Raw genomic sequence first — 24,332 nt, 5'->3', positions numbered from 1 at the left:
CACTGAATAAATACCTTAGATTGCAGAATTATTAATACTGACAGAACTGCAGACAATTCATTCTAGTATAAATGGGTAACATTCAGAACAATTTCATTAGACTATATTAACATTGGTTAAAAGCAATTTACCAAGAGGAACTAAAAGTGTTACCAACACTTCAATGATGGTAAATGAATAGTACTAAAACTGTAAATCTGAGCATGGGAAAAAAGGTAGAAGACACTACAGTCAATGATGCAAGGTTTCTAACTAGGAAAAATTATCATGTGAGCAAAGAAAATACTTGTGAGGATAAATACAGATATTACACCATATTTTGTAGATACTTGCTGTTAATTTTCTATTATCTTTGGTATTAATTTTATACATTATCTTTCTTCCTAATGTATTTGATATTCAATAGTCCAGTTTTCCAAAGCACCATACTTTAATGCATATAATATGAACAAAGCACATATACTTTACTTTGCTTGCAAAGAGAGATGATTCTAAAAGGAATCCATAACTATTGCTTTCTCTCTTAACATATTTAATTTTCCTTATTATTTTATAAGTACATAATGAAAATTTGAAGATTCTATCAATCTTAGTACAGAAACGTGCTTATGTGGTGAGCCAGATGGCATGAGGAGTTACTGATAATTGCTGTAGTTGTGTTTATTAGTGTCCCTGTCAGTGGAACAGTCAACCTCTACTCAGTAGAAAAATGCCACCTACATACCCCTTTGCAACTTAATAATTTGTCTGTTACAAGGTGTACAGCCTTGCTTCCGCTGTTTTTTCCCCATCATTTGAGGCTTCAGTGAAACAAATAGATTATACACGTATCATTCAAAGTATTTTCCATCCCGGGCCACTACTTTCTCCCATCTTTCGGGCAGTGTACGGATTCCGTGTTGAAAAAATTGTTCATCTTTTGAAGCAGTCCATGAATTGATCCAATTTGTGACTTCTTCGTGAGATCGGAAGTGTTGGTCAGCCAGGCCATGCGTCATTGATCTAAATAGGTGATATTCAGAGGGAGCAATGTCTGGAGAATATGACGGGTCGGGTAGGACTTCTCATTTTAAAATTTCCCAGTACATTTTGACCTCTTTTGCAACGTGGGATCGAGCATTGTCGTGCTGCAAAATCACTTTAATGTGCCTCTCGCAGTATTGCAGCCATTTGTCTTTTAACGCTCTGCTCAAACGCATTAATTGCATTCGACAATGAGCACCTGTCATTGTTCACTTGGTTTTAACACCTCATAGTACCCCAACACTGAGCTGGTCCCACCAAATGCGGAGCTTTTCGCGGATGATGCTGTAGTATACAGAGAAGTTGCAGCATTAGAAAATTGTAGCGAAATGCAGGAAGATCTGCAGCGGATAGGCACTTGGTGCAGGGAGTGGCAACTGACCCTTAACATAGACAAATGTAATGTATTGCGAATACATAGAAAGAAGGATCCTTTATTGTATGATTATATGATAGCGGAACAAACACTGGTAGCAGTTACTTCTGTAAAATATCTGGGAGTATGCGTACGGAACGATTTGAAGTGGAATGATCATATAAAATTAATTGTTGGTAAGGCGGGTACCAGGTTGAGATTCATTGGGAGAGTCCTTAGAAAATGTAGTCCATCAACAAAGGAGGTGGCTTACAAAACACTCGTTCGACCTATACTTGAGTATTGCTCATCAGTGTGGGATCTGTACCAGATCGGGTTGACGGAGGAGATAGAGAAGATCTAAAGAAGAGCGGCGCGTTTCGTCACGGGGTTATTTGGTAACCGTGATAGCGTTACGGAGATGTTTAACAAACTCAAGTGGCAGACTCTGCAAGAGAGGCGCTCTGCATCGCGGTGTAGCTTGCTCGCCAGGTTTCGAGAGGGTGCGTTTCTGGATGAGGTATCGAATATATTGCTTCCTCCTACTTATACCTCCCGAGGAGATCACGAATGTAAAATTAGAGAGATTAGAGCGCGCACAGAGGCTTTCAGACAGTCGTTCTTCCTGCGAACCATATGCGACTGGAACAGGAGAGGGAGGTAATGACGTGGCACGTAAAGTGCCCTCCGCCACACACCGTTGGATGGCTTGCGGAGTATAAATGTAGATATAGATGTAGCATGATCTTGGAGCAGTGAATATTAGGTTTGGCTGTCGATGTGGAAGCATGGCTGGGATATCCCCATGATTTTTTGCGTTTAGTGTTATCGTAATGAACCCATTTTTCTTCCCCAGTCACATTGCAATGCAGAAATCCCTTCTGTTTTGTCTCTGAAACAACTGTTTACAAACACACAAACACCACTGAACGTCTCTTGGTTTCAGCTAACATGGGACCCAAGTTCCTTCGTTCTGAATCATGCCCATAGTCTTGAGACATTTTGAAATGGCTTGCTGTGTCACTCCCACTAATTGTGTAAATTTTTCTTGAGTTTGACGCTAGTCTTCACTCAGCAATGTCTCCAATTATGCATCTTCGAAGACATTCTCTCTTCCACCACTATGCCGGTCTACTTCATTAAAATTACCGTTCTTGAAGCGTTGAAACCACTCATGATTCATTCACTAATAATGTCCTTACCATATGTAATTGAGAGCAGTGGATGAGACTCAGCCACTTCTTTCTTCATACTGAAACAAAACAGTTAACACCTCCTGCAAATGCCGACAAATAGGCTCATAAACTGACATTTTCAATCAAGAACAACTTTATGATGCATTCACGAATCAACTGAATGAGGTTACCGGTATGTTGACCGAGGTCCAAGCTAACTGCCTGACGTCTGCGATCTGTTTCTTATCGTTGTCACCACCTATCGGCAAATGGCGGAAGCAAAGTTTTACACCTTTTATTTGTAAGTTTTTATCAAAAATGTATTCCCTAAGTGATTTATAGAAATAAATGTTCTCAAACGTTCTAGCACCACATAGTTAATATGTCTTCTTACTTATCTCAGAATGAAAGGTATCTAAATAGTAATGTTAACATCTGAATTAACTATTTTCACCCTGCAAGATAAACTGTGTGTCACTGCAAGTTGTTTTTTATTGTATCAGTTGACAAGAGATGAAATGGAAGTATTATAGTTATAAATGCCAAAGGTGGAAGATCTTTGTTCTAGAGGACAATATTAATATTTCTAAGATGTTGAGCGCATTCATGGCTTGTTCTCACACAACACATTTCCTGACACATGTGATGTGCTTGCAGGACTGTATTCAGTTAGTTTCCCTCTTTTCTTTTGAAGGGAATTAAAAATGGCAGTGATATCAGATCTGACAGGGATCTTTTCCTTCCAAGGCATAAACTGAGGTCCACACTCTTCGGCATTTTTATTTCATTTAAGCCACTTTGTTCTTCAGTATTTAGAAAGAGCGCACTAACACTAAGAGCTTTTTTAAATGAATTTTGAAAAGTTATTAATTGTACCAGTTTTTATTTCTCCTATGTCACTGGCATGATAATCGAAGGATTTTACTAATTTACAGTTAACTATGTGGTCTACTGGTTAGCACCACTGGCTATTGACAAAAAGATTCCTGATTTGTTTTTTGGGTGTTGACCACTGCCTCATGAAGCCAAACTGCTTAATTAAAGTGTAATAGTTCAACTGACACACAAGTTATTGAAGGGACAGCACAATACCTGTTGTCTCATTAAACAGGAAGAATTTTCAAGCTTCAGTTTAAACAGCAGATCACATTAGAGCAAAAATCTCTCATTATTGGCCACTCACCTGACTAATTTACAATTTTTGCACAATTTATGCAACAATAAATTGGATTGGATGCTGTTACTGCACAACTCTTTTGGAAGTAGTAAAGGGACTACCACCCAGTTACTCTAAAAACTTCCTCAGAGACCCTATTATTCTACAACTTCTATCAATGACTTCTGCCAAAAAACTTCTTCAAACTGAGTCACATGCCGAACTTCTCATTTTGATATTTTTGTTGTTTCTTAGAATGATATTATTATCTGTCTAAATAATGAAGTTTTCAGTTTTTAATTTTGTAGGCTATAATATCAAGTGATCTACAGAAAACCTACCTGTAGCTGTAAGTACACTTCTTCTGAAAATTCAACATCATATGTCTTTAGCAGATCAATCATTTCCTTAATAGGCTCAAACATTTCATCTGTTTTTGGTGTCCTTTCCTTTACATGAAACAGGTACCCCATTACTTTCAGAAGGCCATCATAGTCCCCTTCCAAAACTGGCTGCAGGAGACCATTATCTGCTTCATCAATAAAGTCATTTAGCTCTTGAAGGCTGAAAATATGCAACAAATAATTTGTACATTGTGTGAACCACACTAGTTCAAAATGTAAATAAGAATTATAATTATCTTGTAAGATTCGAGCAACCAGCAATGTACACACATCAAAAAAAGTTTTGCATCACCCCAGTTCCCAGAACTCCTAAAGATAAATGTTGACTGTGGATACTGTATCACAGACAGTCCCTTTGACTGTTTTGAGATGTCACTAAACCCACCCAAAGATGTAAACAACCATGCTTGAGCAGCGCCTATTAGACAGAAATGGTCTGACAGTCGATCAGTTCCAGTCATTCCACCAAGAAGGAGGTACACGGCTCGTGTTGTCTCTAGTTCAACCATGCCTAGACATTCAATCACGTCCGCATTGTTATTTTGTGCCTGGAAGGGCTCTCAACATGGGAAGTGTCCAGGCATCCTAGAGAGAACCAAAGTGATGCTGTTTGGACATGGAGGAGATACAGAGAGACAGGAACTTTCAATGACATGCCTCACTCAGGCCGCCCAAGGGCTACTATTGCAGTGGATGGCTGCTACCTATGGATTATGGCTCAGTAGAGCACTGAGAGCACAGCCACTATGCTGAATAATGCTTTTCGTGCAGCCACAGGACGTCGTGTTATGACTCAAACTGTGCGCAATAGGCTGCATGACGTGCAACTTCACTCCCAACATCCATGGTGAGGTCCATCCTTGCAACCACGAAACTATGCAGCGCAGTACAGTTGGGCCCAACACCATGCCGAATAGAACGATCAGGATTGGCAGCACGATCTCTTCACCGATGAGTGTTGCATATGCCTTCAACCAGACAATCGCCAGAGACATGTTTGGAGGCAACCCAGTCATGCTGAATGCCTTAGACACACTGTCCAGCAAGTGCAGCAAGGTGGAGGTTCCCTGCTGTTTTGGGGTGGCATTATGTGGGGCCGACATATGCCGCTGGTGGTCATGGAAGGTGCCATAATGGCTGTACGACACATGAATGCCATCCGCTGACCGATAGTGCAACCAAATCGGCAGCATATTGGTGAGGCATTTGTCTTCATGTACGACAATTCGCAACCCCATCATGCACATCTTGTGAATGACTTCGTTCAGGATAATGCTGTTGCACGACTAGTGGCCAGCATGTTCTCCAGATATGAATCCTATTGAACATGCCTGGGATAGATTGAAAAGGGATGTTTGTGGACAATGTGACCTGACCCACCAACCTCTCTGAGGGATCTACGCCGAGTCGCCATTGAGGAGTGGGACAATTTGGACCAAGAATGCCTTGATGAACTTGTCGATAGTATGCCACAACAAATACAGGTATGCATCAATGCAAGAGGATGTGCTACTGGGTATCAGAGGTACCAGTGTGTACAGCAATCTCGACCACCACCTCTGAAGGTCTCGCTGTATGGTGGTACAACATGCAATGTGTGGTTTTCATTAGCAATAAAAAGGGCGGAAATGTTTATGTTGATCTCTATTCCAATTTTTTGTTCAGGTTGCGGAACTCTTGGAACTGAGGTGATGCAAAACTTTTTTTGACATGTGTACATAAACAACAGTGGGCTGAGTAACCACAAAATATGTACATTAAGATGTCCAAGTCATGGCATATTGAGACAGAACTGTTGGGCGGTACCTACCTTCAGCAGGCAAAATTCCCTAGTACTGCTGATAGACATCTCCTTTTTCATCTTTGGCTAGCCTCATCCTCATTACAGCTGGGTCTCTCTCATCCTGGGGTCTGAGAGACTCGCCCTTCTTTTTTAACCTCCCCCAGCCCATCCCACTCTGATTCTCATCCCCACCCCCAGGAGAGGACCTAATTATTCAGAAAGCTAGGATTGTGTCATGTACTTTTACATATGTCTATTAGTAGTGCTGGGAGGTATCTGTCTTCTGATAGTAATTAGTGGCCACCAAATATGTCTCATTTTATTTTATTTTATTTATTTATTTTTTTTTTTTTTCGCCTGACTGGACTTTTCTGTTCATAAAATTAAAATGTTTAAAAGAAAAAGTTTTCCAGACAGCAGACAAACTTAACTTTTATTTTCTTGAAGGAAAGACGGCATAACAGGAAATTAGGAATATTGTTAGTGGCTGTTCTTCCTTAGCTGCTATTTCAAATTTATTTATCATGTAGATAAATTCCATCTTTTGCAACTGAACTTTTGTGCAATACAGATATTTTCTTATTTACATGATAAATATAATGAAAATAATTAAAGTGTTGCTCAATGTCCTTTTGGTGAAAAGGTCTTTAGAGTAGAGCAATAGCTTTGACAGGACAGGGATAGGGGACATTATTAGTGATGTCCTTTCACCAAAAAGCACCCAGGCATTTATCTTTATCAATGTATGTAAATTACAGAAAAAAATTAATCTGGATGACAAGATAAGATGTGACTCCTGCTCCTCTGGAACTCAACAACCCTAATAAGTGTCATCTCACTCAGTAAGCAAGAATAACAGCACTGCATAATTTTACTGTTGGTAATTACAATATTAAGTTCATGTACTATATGTAAAATGATTCCATTTAACTCTTAGTATGTTTTATAGTATTTAGAGTAAATCAAATATATCACTGGGAATCTGTAGCACCAGTCATAACCAAGAAACTACCATCGTACCTTTCTCCTAATATTGACCATAATTAACAGTTCAGAGATGACTGGGCAGATGCAGTTGATTGTGCATTTGTTTGACAGGTGATGGCATGGCGTGAGTCCTGACACAGGTGAGCAAGCTCATGAGGAGGTGGCAGGAGGTGCCTGCTGTGTGTTGGCACAATATGGGTACAACAAAGTAAGCTGGCTCTGATAAGTGCAGCAGGTAGTCTGAAGTGTTACTGCAACTGGTTTTTCCCAGGCAAATGTCTGTTGCTGGCCTGCACATGATGTAAGGATGCCACCATGGCACAAACTCAGAAGCTGCATATATTTCACGGTGACCACATGAATAAAATCCTTATTAATAATTACAGAGAATAGGTAATGGTGCCACACATGAATGAGAGAAACGAAGCATGGAAGCATGTCTAAACACCCACTTTGTAGATACAAGAGTGCTTTATACATTGATGTTGAAAGAGATAAATCCACCTAATATCTCTGAAAATTAATAACTTCTAAACTCTTTCAGCAATGACGTGTCGAAAGATAGTGATTGACGAGAAATATTGAAAAACCAGCTTCAGAATTTCTATTCAAACAATACAATTTGAGTTACAAGCCAGAATCCTGATTCCAAGGATTACAAATGCATTTTAGTACAAAATCAACTGCAAAACAATAAATGTAGAGCCAATATTAGGCTGCAATAAATATCTGTAGACATTTAATTATCATTAGATTTAATACAGACAATATTTAATATTAAGTACTGTAATGTTAATGTTAAATATTTCACTGAATAAGAAGCAAACAGCACAAACACTGAGGACCCTAGCAAAAAAACTAATGTCATTATGGAGAAACCATTGAAATTCTAACCCTAACTCATGTATAACATTTAAGGTTAATATGCAACCAATGAAAGACATTATGACGGATTTTTTGATAAAGAGGCAACAGAACAGATATGTTTTAACAGCCCTAAGGAATCAGTATGCACGTGGAGATCATCTAAAGTATTTACATGTGTAATTTTTATCATAATATGTACAGTATGTGTAATCAAACAGCATAGTCCTGGCACATTGGATCAGCGAACACAGCTGTTGGTTAAAAATTTACAGCAATCAGCAGAAATTTTATTTCCACGCGATTTCATCTTGGTAAATGTGAAATGCCAATTATCTTTAGTGCATCAAAATATTCGAGGGCTTAGAAGTAAAATTAATGAACTACTTATGTGCATTGATGAATTAGAGTCATCAAACCCAGTTGATATAATCTGCCTCTCTGAACATCATGTGACCACTGGTATAGATATGTTAAACCTTACAGAATTTAAGTTAGCCTCCTACTTCTGTAGACAAAAGATGGAGAAAGGAGGAGTTGCCACATTTGTTAAAAACAGTTTTAAATTTAAGAAAACTGACATTAATAAATTTTGCTTAGAGCAGCACTTACAAGCATGTGCAATGTAAATAGAATTTCATAATAGGTCCTTTATAATGGTAGCCATATACAGAGCACGTTCAGGAAATTTCAACCTGTTTATAAACGGTCTTGAAGATTTATTATCTCATCTAAAATTAAAAAACAAAGAACTAGTGGTTGCTGGTGATTTTAATATAGATGTCCTGAAAAACACTGTCAGTGAACAGTTACTGAAATCAGTTACATTGTCATTCAATTTAATTTCTACTGTAAATTTCCCAACTAGGGTATACAAATGTTCTAAGACTGCCATTGATAATATATTTATACACGATTCTAGGCAACTAAGCCACATTACAAAACCAATAGTAAATGGGCTATCTGACCATGACATGCAACACCTAACATTAAATTTTGAAAATTGTCAGGGTAAAACATCTATCAGAACTGAGTACAGAGGGCCAATAAAAACAGTCAAAAACTGAGAAATTTAGGAGATGCTCAGAGAAATTAATTGGATGGATGTTTACAGCATCCAAGACACAAATGGAAAATACAAAACATTCATTAATAAAGTTAGCACCTTATTTGTAAATTGTTTTCCCCTGAAGGTAACTCAAATTAAAAAAAAGTCTAATAAGAAACCATGGATCACACAAGGGATAAAGATATCATGTGAGACAAAAAGGAAACTCTATCTGATACGTAGAGACACCTTTGATACTAGCATTATAGCTCATTACAAAAATTACTGCAAAATATTGAAGAAGGTTATCCAGAAATCTAAACACCTGCATTATGAGAAGAAGATAAATACATCCAGCAATAAAATAAAAACAATATGGGATATAGTTAAGTCAGAGACAAGTAGGACCAGAAATGAGGAGGAACAAATAGCTCTAAAAATTAATGAAACCCTGGTACACATGCATGTTATGTTGCAAACCATTTAAACAAGTATTTTGTCTCTGTTACTGATAGTATGGAGTTGTCAGGTTCAGTAAATAATGCAATGGAATATCTGAGACCAGTGCACACAAGCAATCTCAGTAAAATGGAATTGACACTTACTTCACCCAAAGAAATAGAATCCATCATAAAGTCCTTGAAATCAAAGCATTCTAGTGGTTATGATAACATATCAACAAAGTTAATAAAACAGTGTTCATGTGAACTTAGTCATATCTTAAGTTATTTGTGTAATCAATCACCTGTCACAAGAACATTCCTGGACTGGCTTAAATATGCTAAGTTATACCTCTCCACAAGAAAGGGGACAAAGAAATGCCATCAAATTGCCGACTGGTCTCACTTTTGCCAGATTTTTCAAAAATCTTTGAAAAGGTTATGTTCAAGCGTCTACTTAAGCAGCTTAGTGAAAATGACATATTGTCAAAGTCACAGTCTGGGATTCCTTAGGGGTTCTGATATTGAGAAAGGTATTTACACCTACAGCGAAAATGTCCATTCATTGGACAACAAATTAGAGGCAACTGGCATATTCTGTGACCTGTCAAAAGCATTTGACTGTGTGAATCACAGCATTCTTTTAAGTAAATTAAAATGTTATGGAGTCACTGGTAGTGCTGCAAATTGATTTCAGTCATATCTTACCAACAGAAAATAAAGGGTGTCATTATGTAACACTTCAGCAGTAGGCAATCAGACATCGTCTGACTAGGAAGAAATTACTTGTGGTGTTCCCCAAGGTTCCATACTAGGTCCACTACTGTTTCTTGTGTATATTAATGACCTGTCGCCTGTTACATTACCAGATGCCAAGTTTGTCTTATTTGCAGATGATACAAACATTGAAATAAATAGTAAATGAAATATAAATTTAGAAAGGGCAGCTAATCAAATTTTTGCTGACATCAATAAGTGATTCATAGCCAATTCACTGTCATTAAACTTTGAAAAGACCCACTATATGCAGTTCAGAACTTCCAAGAGATTTTCTTCTGGTGTGTGTATTAAATATGATGACATGGAAATAGGAGAAGTTGAGAGTGTAAAATTCTTGGGATTACAACTTGATAATGAATTCAGTTAGGAGCAACATACTAACGAACTGCTAAAGCGCCTAAACAAGTCTGTGGTTGCAATGCGAATGATGTCAGACATAGGAGATATAAATATAAAAAAACTGGCATATTTTGCTTATTTTCACTCCATTATGTCATATGGTATCATATTTTGGGGTAACTCCACAAACAGAGAAAAATTTTTTAGAGTATAGAAGTGTATAATAAGAGTAATGAGTAGTGTAAATCCAAGACCATCATGTCGAAACATATTCAAAGAATTGGGCATATTAACAACAGCTTCTCAGTATATTTATTCCTTAATGAAGTTTGTTGTAAAAAATACATATCTTTCTCCAACTAGCTGCTTAGTACACAGTATCAATACTAGAAATAAGAACAATATACATAAAATTTAAAATCACTTACTCTTGCACAGAAACGAGTCCAGTATTCAGCAACGCATATTTTCAATAAGTTACAAGCAACCATTAAGAGTTTAGTTTCAGACAAGGCACAATTTAAATATAATTTAAAAGAATTTTTGGTGGCCAACTCCTTTTACTCCATCCATGAGTTTCTCAACAAGTGCAGTAGACCATTTTAATGAAAATTTATTATACTTTAATTTTTTGACAATACTTGGTTGTAACAGCCAAGTAACTACCTACTGTGTGAATGATGGATGTATGGAAAGCAGATGTAGGTCTTAAGTCAGTAAATAGTGGAAGTTTTAAATAAATGTTGTACATAATCTGACTGTTCTTCACTGAGGATCACTGAAATGAATAATTTACCTTAATTTTTGACAATACTTGGTTGTAATAGCCAAGAAACTAGCAAATGTCTGAATGATAGGTTTAATGAAAGCAGATGTAAGTATTAAACCTGTAAATATTAAAAGTTTAAATTTAATTCATGTACATAATTTTACTGTTTATTGACTGAGGATCATTAAAATTAATGAAACTCAAGTTTTTCTAATTACATTTTTGTAATGTGTTTATCTGACATGTTCCACACCCTGGAGGATTCCCTCTTTTATGGCTCTATGGAATGAATAATTAATCTAATCTAATCTAATTCTGTGGGTTTTGCAATGACAGATCAAGTCAATACAAGGGCAGTGGCCATGTTAGCCTGACGTAGTTCGCAATGAAAGGTCAGCGATTATCAATGCGTCCTACTTAGTGGCATGTCAGACATGATTGAAGCTTTTAAAATTCATCAGGCAACAAGATTAGTGGCTGTAGAATTTCTGTGTGAGTTCAGTAACTTATAGAAATTTTCAAAAGTTGCACTTGCATTCTTTAACTATGAAAAGACAGCAGAGCAGTGTATGAACTATGGAATTTCTGAATAGGTTTATGGACTCAGAACGGGAGTGTTGTCTTTAGAGACATGTGACTCTTCAGCATAGGTTTGTAGATTTTGAGGAGTTATTCAGAACTGAATTTTTACTTTAATTTTGGACAGCAGTGTGGTGTGCCAGACTTAGTTTTGACCAAGCTGGTGAGTCAAGCTGCCGTTGCTCCCACTGTTTTAAGTATGGACTGAAAAACATATTTATTACTAACCAGGGCTCAGCTTGTGTTAAGGATATTTATTTATTTCACAAACCATAACCCTATCTGCAATTTAATCAAGCTATACAAAGTTACCAGAACAGTAACAGGGTAATGCGACAGGTGTGTGGCCGTTCCCTATACATATGCAAAGTAAATGAACTTCAGAAATTAGCCACACACTTAGTTAATCCTTGTGACTTACAGATACAGTTTGAGGAAGGACTAATGTTTCACACAGTTTAACATAAACATTACCTTTATATTTGCCATACTGAGCTTCATATTTTTGATTTTATTAGGATAGATGGTATACCATGCTAAAATTATGGAAAAAAACAAGCATAGCAATACCAAAATTTACAAATTTTACAAATTTACCAAATTTTACAGAGAAAAGAAAATTTTTCGTGGGTCCTTTTATAAGTAGCTAAGTGAAAGGTTAGTGAAGTGTTTTGTGTGGAGATGAATCTAGAGGAAGACAGTGGCAACTGGAAAGGTAAAATAAGGTATTTGGAGGTACTTAAAAGGGTGCTGAAGAAGGTGAGTTAAAAAGGACAATCAAGAGTAGAAAAAGACATTGGCCCCGTGGCATATAACAACAGACTGCGTATAAAGAATGCTTTAGAAGGAAAGTGATTGGACTCGACACAAAAGAACTGAGAAAATATCATCTAGCTGATGACTTTGAGACAGATTTGATATAATGAAAATTGAAAAGGATTACAGAGAAGGGAAAAAATGAAAAATGATTAACTTAGTATCAAAGACCTGCCTTGTGACAGAACACACAATGATAATTGTGATGTACTACACATCAAAATTTCTATATCCATTACAAATGAGCATTTGTGACATTTTAAAGCTATCCCGCCAGCCCAAAAAGTTTCAAGACTGAGTGAATAAAAAGATAAGATGGTAGTTTTCATGCCACAGGTGTTATAAATTGCCCCCCACCCCACTCGAGGACAATGCACAGAACCTTCATACAACCATTTCAAACTGTCAGAGAAGTCTGTTCAACTGGCATGTCAAATTGGCTTATTTTGTCAAAGAGTCAGTCCTTCAGTTCAATTACTGTACTATGTCATTGTGTTGTAGGCTGGAATCAGTAACACCAAGTGTCACTGACCTGCGATGATTTTCTCCAGAAAAGAGTTGTCCACTTTTGCATTCCACTGAAGTCACAGCAAGCAAACACGCATCATTATTTTTATTAAGGAGTCAAGGTATGTGGGACAAATTTTGTACACACTTTTCTCTTCTTTGAAACATTCTGACGAATGTCTTATACATTTGATTAGGTGTTCCTTCAGCGTGATTTGGGACACAACAACACTGACACACTATGGCTGCATGTCAGCTACTTAACACTGCCTGCTCACAACTGACTGTAAAATCTGTTGTTTACAGTTGTTAGTTCAAGCTGCCACCATAGATACTGTGCTAACGTAGCTTAAACACCTTGAATAAAATCAGTTTTGGAATGTTTTTTAAGGACAGTATATGTGCAGGACCAAATCTAGAACACAGGCAGCTTACTTTCTGAGCAATTGAGGCACCTAAAGTCATTTCATGGGATAACTCAAAGCTTTAACTTGCCACCAGCTTTTCTAAATTCTGTACTAACACTCTGGGGAAATTATATAACTAAAAAGTTATCCAAGCCAGAAAAAAAAACTGGCTGAATCCAACAAAGATGGGGGAAAAATCCTACTTGCTAGGCAGCACATGACCCAGGAAAGTGAACCATGACAAAAAAACAGTTGTTTAAGATCATTTACACATAAAATTCTGTGGAAAATATATGGACTTATGTGGGAGACAACAGTATAATAAGATATAATTACCTTATGTGTAACACTAAAAGCTATGAGTTTTAGACACAGCATAATCCGTATTCATTTCAGGCAGGCGGGTTACCATCATAGTCTCACATGTTATTGCATTTAGCTTATGTTAAAATTCAGGAGTAAGTAAGACACACATATTTTTTTGTTTTCTCCAAAAACTTCCTGCCCCGAGATACAGGCCTCCAAAGATGGCACTGCGAACATCATTTCAAAGATGCAAATTTTGATATTTTGTTAGAGTTTTTTTATTTACGATTACAATGGTATCCTCTGTTTGGACATATCTGTCAAAGTTCTTTTACTGTTGCCTTTTGAATTTTTTTTTATAATTTACAGAAAAAAAATTTCTTTTCGAAAATGACAATCCAGAAAAGTTAGATTTTTTTATGTTGATTAGTGCCATGCAGTACTACATCCTCTGTAAAGGAGAGCTTCCATTCCACTTTTATGTTGGACATGTTTTATTTTAAAAAATCTTCCCCCCCCCCCCCCCCCCCCAATGGAAATGTATGTCTATTGTTGTTGTTCAGTGCTAATTTGTTTACTGACGAGCCTTCTAAGAAATCTGAGACCATCCAATGAGTTCTGTGTTTTCATGAGGAATTTGCCAGTTGACACAGATGCAGTGTGTTTTGTGAAAAGGACGGTTTGAAATTTCTTCTGACTGGGGCCACAGGAGAGTGAAGTGTGCTGACTATTTGCTTATCCATAAAAGAGTGATATATAAGACAAACAAAAAAACAGACTTTGTTCAGGTTGGGAATAAGTGTTCTCATGTGAAGACTCTTTCAAAGTGAAGATGTTTCCAGTGATAACTTTTTGTATTCTAGCTGTTTTGACATAATAATAACAATGATAGTATCTGAACAAGGTGACACCTCCCATGATGCAGTCTGATGATGGTTCAGAAATAAAACTGAAAGATAAAACTTCCTTCCTTGGCGTAATGTTAGATCGATATCTCTCTTGGGAGCATCATATCGATTTCTTATGCCAAAAACTTAGCAAATCAATTTATGCAATGTGGACAATGTCATAATTTCTTAAATATGAGCAAATGAGTATAATCTACTGTGCTCTAGTGTATCCATACCTCACATATGGAATTGTATGGGGATGTGCTGCTGCCAAGCATGTAAACAGGGTATTCATCCTTCAAAAAAAGGCAGTTAGGGTCATGTGTAAGCTTAGATATAATGAGTCTTGCAAAGCAATTTTTAAAATTAAGAAACTACTAACACCCCAACACTATATATTTATAAAACTGTTCAGCTGATGCTAAAATACAAGCAGTATAATCATCTAAATAGAGAAGTGCACATGTACAATACTAAGAGGGACGATGATTATCACCTGGAAAGAAATAATACAAAAAGTGCAGACAAGAGCCCCTATTACATGGGGATCAAATTTTATAACAAACTTCCAAAAAAATTAAAAAGCTTAAGTGGAAGCTGCCTTGAAATTGCCTTGAAGGAGTTCCTCAGCAATAAGTGGTTTTATTATTATTATTATTGTTGGCGAATTTTCCCTAAAAGGAAATCGTTAAGCTTATGACTTTGAAGGCTTGTTCTTCTTGTCCTTCCAGTACTCCTTCATTCTCTTGGAGAGGGCCTCTTTTCTCTCCTCAGACCATTCTTGTTTGGTCCGCTGTTTTAGCGCTTCTGACTTTACTTCCCAATTGTCTATGTGTTTTCGGAAGGTGCTTCTGTCTGTGGTGTTTGTGGTGCCAACTGCTTGTAGGTCTTTTCGGACTCCTTCCGTCCAGGGTGTCGAGACTTTAAGTGTCTTGATGTGTTCTAGAATTTTCTTGGTGAGTCTTGTTTCAGGGAGTCTATCTAAATGTCCGTAGAATTTAAGGCGCCTTTTTCTCATATCGTTCTCGATGTTCGAATATGCTTCTACTGTTGAGTTCTTCTGTAGTCTGTAGCCATCTGGTGTGGGTCTTCCTCCTAAAATTTTCCTCATGATTTTGCGTTCTTCTTTTTTGATTTCTTCAATTTTGATTTTCCTGTTGAGTGCTAGTGTTTCGCTGGCATACAGTACTGTGGGTTTGATCACTGTGTTATAGTGTCTGATCTTGGTGTTTCTGGAAATGCATTGTTTGTTGTAGACGTTTCGTACCATGCCTAGTGATTTCCGTGTCTTCTGTTGTCTGTCTTCGTAAGCCAGTTTCTCTGTTCCGGTCGGTTCGATGATTTCGCCTAGGTATCTGAAGTGTGTGACCCCTTTAATTTTGCCGTACTTGGTTGTGATGTCGTCGCCTTCTCTTGTTAGGACTTGCGTTTTTTCAAAAGAGATTTGTAGGCCGACTTTCTCGGCGCATTCTTTCAGGATTTCGATCTGTGCTTTTGCTGATGTTGGGTCATAGGTCAGTATCGCTAGGTCGTCTGCGAATGCTAGGTAAGGGATTTCCAGTCTTTTTCTTCCTAATGTGACTGGTCTCCAGGTGTTTTGTCTCCTGACTTCAGCTTCCCATTCGCTCATTACTTTGTCCAGGACGATGTTGAACAATAGCGGGGATAGTCCATCTCCTTGTCTTAGGCCAGTGTGGATTTCAAAGGGGTCCGAGATTTCGCCCATGAATTTGACTTTGGATTTTGTATTGGTTAGTGTCTGTTCGATTAGTCTTCGGGTCTTTTGGTCTAGGCCTTTTTCTCTGAGGATTTGGATGAGGGACTTTCTGTCGATCGAGTCGTAAGCCTTTTTGAAGTCGACGAAAGTGCAGATGATTTTTTTGGGGCTTGTCATGTGGGATTTTATGATTGATTTCAGGTTGAAGATTTGTTCGGGGCAGGCTCTGTTGGGTCTGAAACCCGCTTGGTATTCCGAGATGGCGGGTTCCAGTTGTCCTTGCGTTCTGGTGAGAAGGCAGGTTGATAGAATTTTGTAGATGACCGGTAGCAGGGAAATTCCTCTATAATTGTTTGTGTCTGTCCTGTCACCTTTCTTGTGTAGCGGGTGAATGAGTGCGGTCTTCCAGTCGTCAGGTATGATTTCGGTTGTCCAGGTGTTCTGTATGATTTGTGTGATTTCGTTTAGCGAGTTTGGTCCTAGGTTCTTCAGCGGTTCTGCCGTTATTCCGTCTTCACCGGCTGCCTTGTTGTTTTTCAGTTTCTTTATGCAGTGGAGGATTTCTTCTTTTGTTGGTGATGGTGAGTCTTCCGGTGCGTTGGCCGGTTCTCGGGGTTCGAAGGTTGAGTTAGGTTCCGGGCAATTTAGTAATTTTGAAAAGTACTTCGCGAGCTCTTCACAGTTTTCTTTGTTGGTAAGTGCCAGTTTTCCGTCTTCTTTTCTGAAGCAGAGGTTCTGTGGTGAGTATCCTTTGGCTTGGTTGGCGAACGTCCTGTAGAAATCCCGTGTGTTGAAATTTCTGAAGTCTTCTTCGATGGAGTTTAGCTGATCGTTTATGTATTTGCGTTTCTCTTGTCTTATTGTTTTCAATGTTTGCCTTCGAATTTCATAGAAGTTGTCCCGTGTTTCTTGTGTTTTGTTGCTGTTGTAGTTTGTGAAAGCTGTTCTTCGATTTTGTAGGGCGATTTCGCAGGTAGTGTTCCACCAAGGGTGCCTGGGTTTTCTAGTCAGCGGGATCAGTTCTTTGGCTGTGTTCACAATTTTTTGTTTAAAGCTGGTCCAATCTTTCGCCTCTTGTTTTTCCCAGTGTTCTGTGATGTTCGATTCTCTGATCTTTCTTGTATCAAATTTCGGTGAGGTCAATTTCTTTTTGTGTTGTCTTCTTGGTGTGAGTTTGATTTTGATTCTTGTTAGGTAGTGGTCCGAATCTATGTTGGCGCCTTTTCTCACTTGGACGTCGTGGATTTCTTTCTGGTATTCATAGGAGATTGCCACGTGATCTATCTGGAATTCGCCTAGTGAGTGGACTGGTGATCGCCACGTCTTTTGTTTCTTGGGCTTTTTCATCAGGGAGGTTGACATGATTTTGAGGTTGTTTTGCTGGCAGAGTTCGATCAGTCTGGTGCCGTTTTTGTTGGTGAATTTGTGTGCAGGGAAATTTCCTACTGTTTTTCTGTAGCGTTTTTCTCTGCCGATTTGTGCATTGAAATCGCCTAGTAGAATTTTCGCGTTGTCTTGGGGTATTTTTGCCAGGGTGGTTTCGAGTTCGTCCCAGAATTTGTCTGTTTCTTCTGGTTTGTCCTTGTTGTCTGCGTTCGTGGGGGCATGTACGTTGATGAGGGTGTAGTTCTTGTTGGCGTGTTTGATTCGCATGGTCATGAGCCTGTTGTTGATCGCGTTGACTTCTTTTACTGAGTCTAGGATGTTTTTGTTTACTGCGAAGGCCATGCCGAGGAGTGCTCCTCCTTTGCCGATTTTCCTGTTGGTTCCACTCTTGAAGAATCTGTAGTTTCCGTAGTCTATTGTGTCTGAATCCGTGTATCTTGTTTCTTGTAGCGCTAGGATCGAGATCTTTTGACTGGTGAGTTCAGTTGTTAGATTGTGTAATTTTCCCGTTTGTATTAGTGTCTGTATGTTGAAGGTGCCAAAGTATGTGTGTGTTTTCTTGGGTAGTTTGCCAGAGCGCTCCGACTCGCCCTTTAGTACATCTCCAGGTCCCCCAGAATCCGAGTGCCTGGTTGCCGTCTTGCGACGGGTGGATCGTCCACCTGGGGTAATGTTGTTTTTAGGTGTACTTGCCATTATGCTTGTAATTCGTCTGGCTTGCGCCAGTTTGGTAGAACCAGGGATTTTCAGTTCCTGGAGCTCGTATCAGCCGCACCATTGGTGACAGACGCTGGCCAGAGTACCGGTGGTTACCACATAGACGTGTCTGGGCTTTTGTGTTAGTTTTCTTCGTTTCGCCGGTTTTTACTCCGGGTACTTATCCTCGAGGATGTGATAGTTTTGGTCCGCCCCGAGTATTTGATTTCCTCGGTGCCACCCATATCTGGGAGGCTTTCCCCTATCCGCCACCTGGGGAGGCGCCCGATGGAGGATCTATCAACCTCACACGGTGGTTTTATAGTATTAAGGATTTCCTCTCAGAGGAGTAGAACACTTTCATTTGTATAAATAGTATTTACATGTACAAAAAAAATAGCAACATAATTTTTTATCTGTTAGACCTTTTGTATATAATTGTTTCCCACAATGTTATAAGGGGAAATGATCAATATGTAAACTATCCAAAACAAATCCTTGTATTTGTTCATGGAGAATAATTAAATAAATAAATAAATGTAGATTTTGCTTCAATAGAGGAATAATTAAATACCCTGTATCAGTCAACTACAGAGGTAGGTGTTAGTCCTGTTAAGAAACCGTGGTCAGTGAAGTCAAGTCATAAGATCTATGCATCAAGAAAGCACAGAGAAATCACTAATGCTATGGATGAATACACTACAGCAAAACTGACCACACTCTTCAAGGTAGAGGGCCCACTGAGTTCCCTTCATAGTTGCCACATCTAACACTTATGGGCTTTTACTTGTGGGGAACTGTGAAAGATAACATTTATCGATGTAAGCGATGCACGCTGGAGGAACTTCGCCAAGAAGTTACAGCAACATGTGCAATGATCTCCACTGTAGTGTTAACTGACATAGTTGCGGTGGCCGCTCGTCGTTCTGTTATGTGTATAGTCACCAATGGTGAACATTTTGGACATTTAAAGTAACCATGTGCTAAACTAAAGGTTGTACCACATGTGTGATCAATTATTAAATGTAAAATAACACATAAGTAATACTTTTCATTCCTTAAAGTGTGTATACATTTTTCTGGCAGACTCTGTATTCAGATTCACAACCTGAGAAAGGGGAAGTTTGTGGGATATGTGTATGACTGTGACTGGTGGATTGCAGAGATTATAGATACCAAAGTGTAGTGAACTTTATGCTGTCACATGGACCAGCTGCTGGATATAGGTTTCCAACTGAAGGATAGCAACAATGCCATCAGTGCTCACTCCCTGTTCCAAATGTTTTGAAGATTATAAGTGCTCCAGTCCCTATTTATTAACAGGAAGGCATCACTCTAAATCAAAGGAAGATACTGAAGCAGTGGAACACATTTTTAGTTTATTGACTGGCTAATTTCAGTATAAAACAGAGTGCACAGAAGTTGTAAAAATTGAAAACTTTATGTCTTTGGACCTTTCACAAACATTTTGGAACCATTTAAAATGCTTGAAAAATGAGTCTCTTACTCATCCTTCAAAACTAAAATTATGTTAAATAAGGCTAGGTTTTGATTTTTATGAGCCTGTTTTGTGATAATGTGGTAATAAACCACGTTTTATGTATGGCAAAATTTTCAATTGTTTATAAAACCTGTCCAACATAAAAGTGGAAGCTCTCCTTTTCAGGTAATGTAGAACTATATGATACTAACCAACAGAAAAAAAATCAAAATTTTAGGGACTGGCATTTTTTATTTAAAAAAAAGTTTTTTTCCATTAATATATTAATAAAAGTTCCGAATGCTATAGTAAAAGAACTTTGACAGATTAAGTCCAAATGGAGGATTTCTTTATAATCATAAAGCAATTATCTTTAAAATTAAAAAAACAACAAAATATTTAGAACTGTTCCAGAGATAAAGCATTTTAAAATTTTTTCCAAAATTTGCATCTTCAAAATGGTATGCGCAGTGTCATCTTTGGAGGGATGTATCTCTGAGCAGATATTTTTTTGGAGAAAACAAAGAAATATATTTTCCTTCCTTAGTCCTTCATTTTAACATATGCTAAATTTAATAACATCCAAGACTATGAAAGTAAGATTTTTTCCTAGCCTGCCTGAATTGGTATGGACTATGCCACACATAAATTTATCAAGGAGAGTAAGGCTGGGTTGAGTGACATACAGGTGGCAAGTGAGATGTCTATGTTTAAGGTAACTGAAATGTATGCTGAAAGAGGATTAGCACTGCTGAGCAACAGGTGGCTGTGCAATTGCATGCAGGAAATCCCATGTCATTAAGTACACCACAGGGCTGTGCACTAGCAGGTAGAATGCTAACGTGGTGAGGAGAAAAAGCAACAGTGGTTGAATTACAACATGTAAAGAAACTTTAGTTAAACGTTATGTTCCACATTATTACAAAGTGCTGTAATCATGATCTATGGAACAAGTATTAGTCTGATCTAATCTAATCCACAGATTAATACAAACTGATTGTTTGTGAGAGCATGGCTTCCTCACAGCTCTTAAGTTGAGAGGTAAAAGAAGATGCTCGACAGCTCGTGGCTCTGTTGCTACCTTTCAGCTGTGAAGTGCTAATGGCTACAGACAAAAACAGAGCTGCGATTAACACTGAGGTGTTACCATAGAGACATTTACAAAATCACATTACATTATTGGTCAAAGTAGGCTTGCAAAGCTGCCACGCCTGGTCCACTGCAACTATCAGGGATCAACATATGACGACTTATCTACAGTGCCAATAAAGAAAAGACAAGAAAGATGAAGAAATAGAAGCATTGGTGGTGTCTTTCTTAAATGCCATCAGGCTCATTTTCTCTGGTGTTTCAGCAGATATTTGTAATGTTTGGATGGGGCCAGCCCAAACAAATACTGCTCATCTCATTTCATGCTCCACCCACAGTCAACAGAAAACATCAGTTTTTTTCTTGTACAAGTACAATGTTTTTAACGAGGAATCTTTGTGCCTATTTGACAGAAATGACATAAAGTAATCAAGTGGCTCAGTGATACATAGTGACAGCAATCTCTAAAAGCAGAATTATCAGTGCAGAAGAGAAAAATATTGTGACCAGAAACATGAGAAAAAATGTTTTTGTACCACTATTGAGGTGACAGTTGAAAATAACATAAAAACAGGTGGAATGATACATCTGTTTGCTAAAACAATGAGTCTGTTGCGCCTATGAAAGAAACTCATGCAGAAGTCTCAAATTCCAAAAATAAATATAAGTGGACAAGAATTGCTTGTTACAGGCAAATCTTTGTTCAAAAATGTGCCAGTGCCAAATTCTGCAACAAATGTTCACCCAGGAATCAAGATCCACCAGTTGAAGAAACACTTAAGCAAAACATATAACTCACAGGATGGTTCAGCAGATCCATCTCGGAAGAATTACACAGGAGTCTTCATCCCGTAGATCCAAATTCTATTAGAAGCAACACTGAAAAGGAAATTGTAAGTGGAACAAGAAATTTAATTCAATCTGCCAGTAACCTCTACAAAGTCAAGAACTGTGATTGGTGGTACTGCCTAAAGAAGATCCATCAGTGATTGATATGTAGAGAAAATAGCCTATCATTTAAACAAAAACTGTAATGATCTACAAGCTGTGTTTACAAATCCATTACATTTTTAACCTGTAAATGCTTGTGCAAATTCAGTCTTCATTTAAAAAGGTTAGGATACAAAATTCTTAGCAAAATGGTCGCTGATACATGTATAATTCTGAATACCAGAGGAAACTTATAAGAAATGGCAGGGATGAGAAACAATGTTTAATAACAAAAATGGCAAGACCAAAACAGTAACCAAGAAAAAATGAGCTTGAAACCATAAATAAACATGAATGTCGCTGCATAATGCACTGGAATGTAAATGATATAAGTGCTGACTTTTCAAGCAAAAGTCATAAAGTTGACAAATTACAAATTATTCTTTCTGAATGTAAGAATATCACAGCTATTTGCCTCAATGAACATTGGTTTACATTTGATAATATTAAAATTCTTAATAAAATTGAAAATTTCAAAGTAGTCAACAGCTTTTGTGGGCAAGAGAAATCATAGGTAGGCTCTTGCATACTTACTCATTCTGATATAAAATATGAAACAAGAAATGATATTTGAATGAAAAGTGTATATCTGAAAGCTGCTGCACCGAATTAAGGGAACTACACGTCATAGTAGTTCCTATTTACAGAGTACCAGAGAAAGCTACAATTGAAGCTTTTCTTGTCGGTTTGCAGTGCCTGCTTGAAAATCTCAAAAAGAAAAAAAAGACTGTAACAGCTGCTGGCTTTAACATTAATATCATAGTTGGAAGTGATGGTATGTCCAAATTCACTGACTTAATAAAAACTTCGACTTTAAAACAAACTTCAGGCAAACCACTAGAGTAAATGCACAGTCAGTGACCTATGTTGATGATACTCAACAAATTATGTGTTTGAAGAAGATTTAGGAACCTTTGACCAATCTCCATTATTCATTGAACCACCACAAATTAATAAAGAAATTTCTTAATGAAAAAATTCAACTATATGGGTATTTCAACTACGAGTAGTAACTTTGACAAATTTTTAAATGGCTTTCTTGAAATGTTTAATGACAATTTTCCACTTATAACCATATGAAACAAAATGACTAGTGAACTTAAATAGATAACTGAGGATCTAAAAATTTCTACTGCCAGAAAGGGCAGCTCCACAATGGACTGAAATATAATAAAAACAGTCATTTTACTGACTATGTTTGGCATTGTAAAGTTATATTTAAAAAAGTTGTGAAGGCAGCCAAACAAATGGCAAACAGCAAGTTCACTGTAGAACACAAAGTAAGACAAAAGCCGTGTTGTCCGTCATCAAACTAGCATTAGGTGTTAGAGTTAGTAGTAATGAAAAACATAGGATTAAAGTAGGTGATAGCCTTATTGTAAAACTAGCTTAAATATCATAGTGTTCAAATGAATTCTTCATAAATGTGGCAAAGTCAGATGTCAACGTAGCAGTGTGCCAGACTACAGGAAATCCCTTTGGACTACACCAAGAAGCTGAGTATTGCACAGATTTTAAAAAAGTCGCAATAATAGATGTGGAAAATGTTATATTATCATTAAAAAACAAAAACATTCTGCTGGGTGGGATGGATACACACTAAAGTGATTAAAGCAGTGTGTGACATAATAGCACCCACTCTAACAAAAACAGTCAATCAGTCATTTAAACAGGGACGCTTTCCTGATGTGTTGCAGTAAGCCAAAGTCAGACCTCTGTTCAAGAAAGGGTTGAGGGAAGACATGGAGGACGATCGTCCTATTTTTTTTCTTCCAGTCTTGTCAAAAGTGATACAGAAAGTCCTTACGTGCAGTAGCAGTATACTAACGTGTGGCTCCAAACCTAAGCTTAAGTAGTGTCTTAAATTGTCAAAAAATGAAAGTCACCAGAAAAAGAAAATTACTTGCAATATGCTGAAACCCAAATCTTCAAAAGCAACAAGTGCATGTTCCTGTAACAAACGGCATAAGCTCAGAAAAATCTGCCACAAAATGAGTACATATTTTTGCAGTCATGGGAGTGTTATTACCGAAATTATAAAAAGCAATCTCCGAAATGTCGAGTTATGTAGAATAGTGCGACCTGCTGCTAAAACCCAGGAAGTAGTTTCAGGCTGTGATCCCAAAAACATAAAAAAATGACTATGTGATATTAGTAGGTGGTTCAAACAACCAGGTCTGCAATGAAGGTTATGATGTAATACAAACACTGAAAGAGAAATTCTTGGCACTTCATCGATCCAAGATTTTGCTTATGATCATCCCCAAGAGACGTGATTTAACCCCATAGTCCTGTGTAAACAAAGCCATCTCACAAACCAACTTTAAACTAGCAAAGACTTGCAAA

The 24,332-nt window shown here is 37.7% G+C and overlaps 1 protein-coding gene across 1 annotated transcript in view; it reads right to left on the bottom strand.

The window, feature by feature from the left end:
- LOC124593960 (dynein beta chain, ciliary-like) overlaps positions 1-24,332 on the bottom strand; it is a 746,507-nt gene that overhangs the window by 378,894 nt on the left and 343,281 nt on the right. Inside the window, exon 23 of the mRNA XM_047132308.1 lies at positions 4,051-4,273. Within this exon, the coding sequence (XP_046988264.1) occupies positions 4,051-4,273 (223 nt within the window). The remainder of the gene's footprint in view (positions 1-4,050; positions 4,274-24,332) is intronic.

Source organism: Schistocerca americana, chromosome 2 (genome assembly GCF_021461395.2).
Source record: "Schistocerca americana isolate TAMUIC-IGC-003095 chromosome 2, iqSchAmer2.1, whole genome shotgun sequence".
NCBI classification, from domain to species: domain Eukaryota; kingdom Metazoa; phylum Arthropoda; class Insecta; order Orthoptera; family Acrididae; genus Schistocerca; species Schistocerca americana.
Note: the sequence above shows the minus strand (reverse complement) of the source record. Positions and strands in the feature narration are given on the sequence as shown.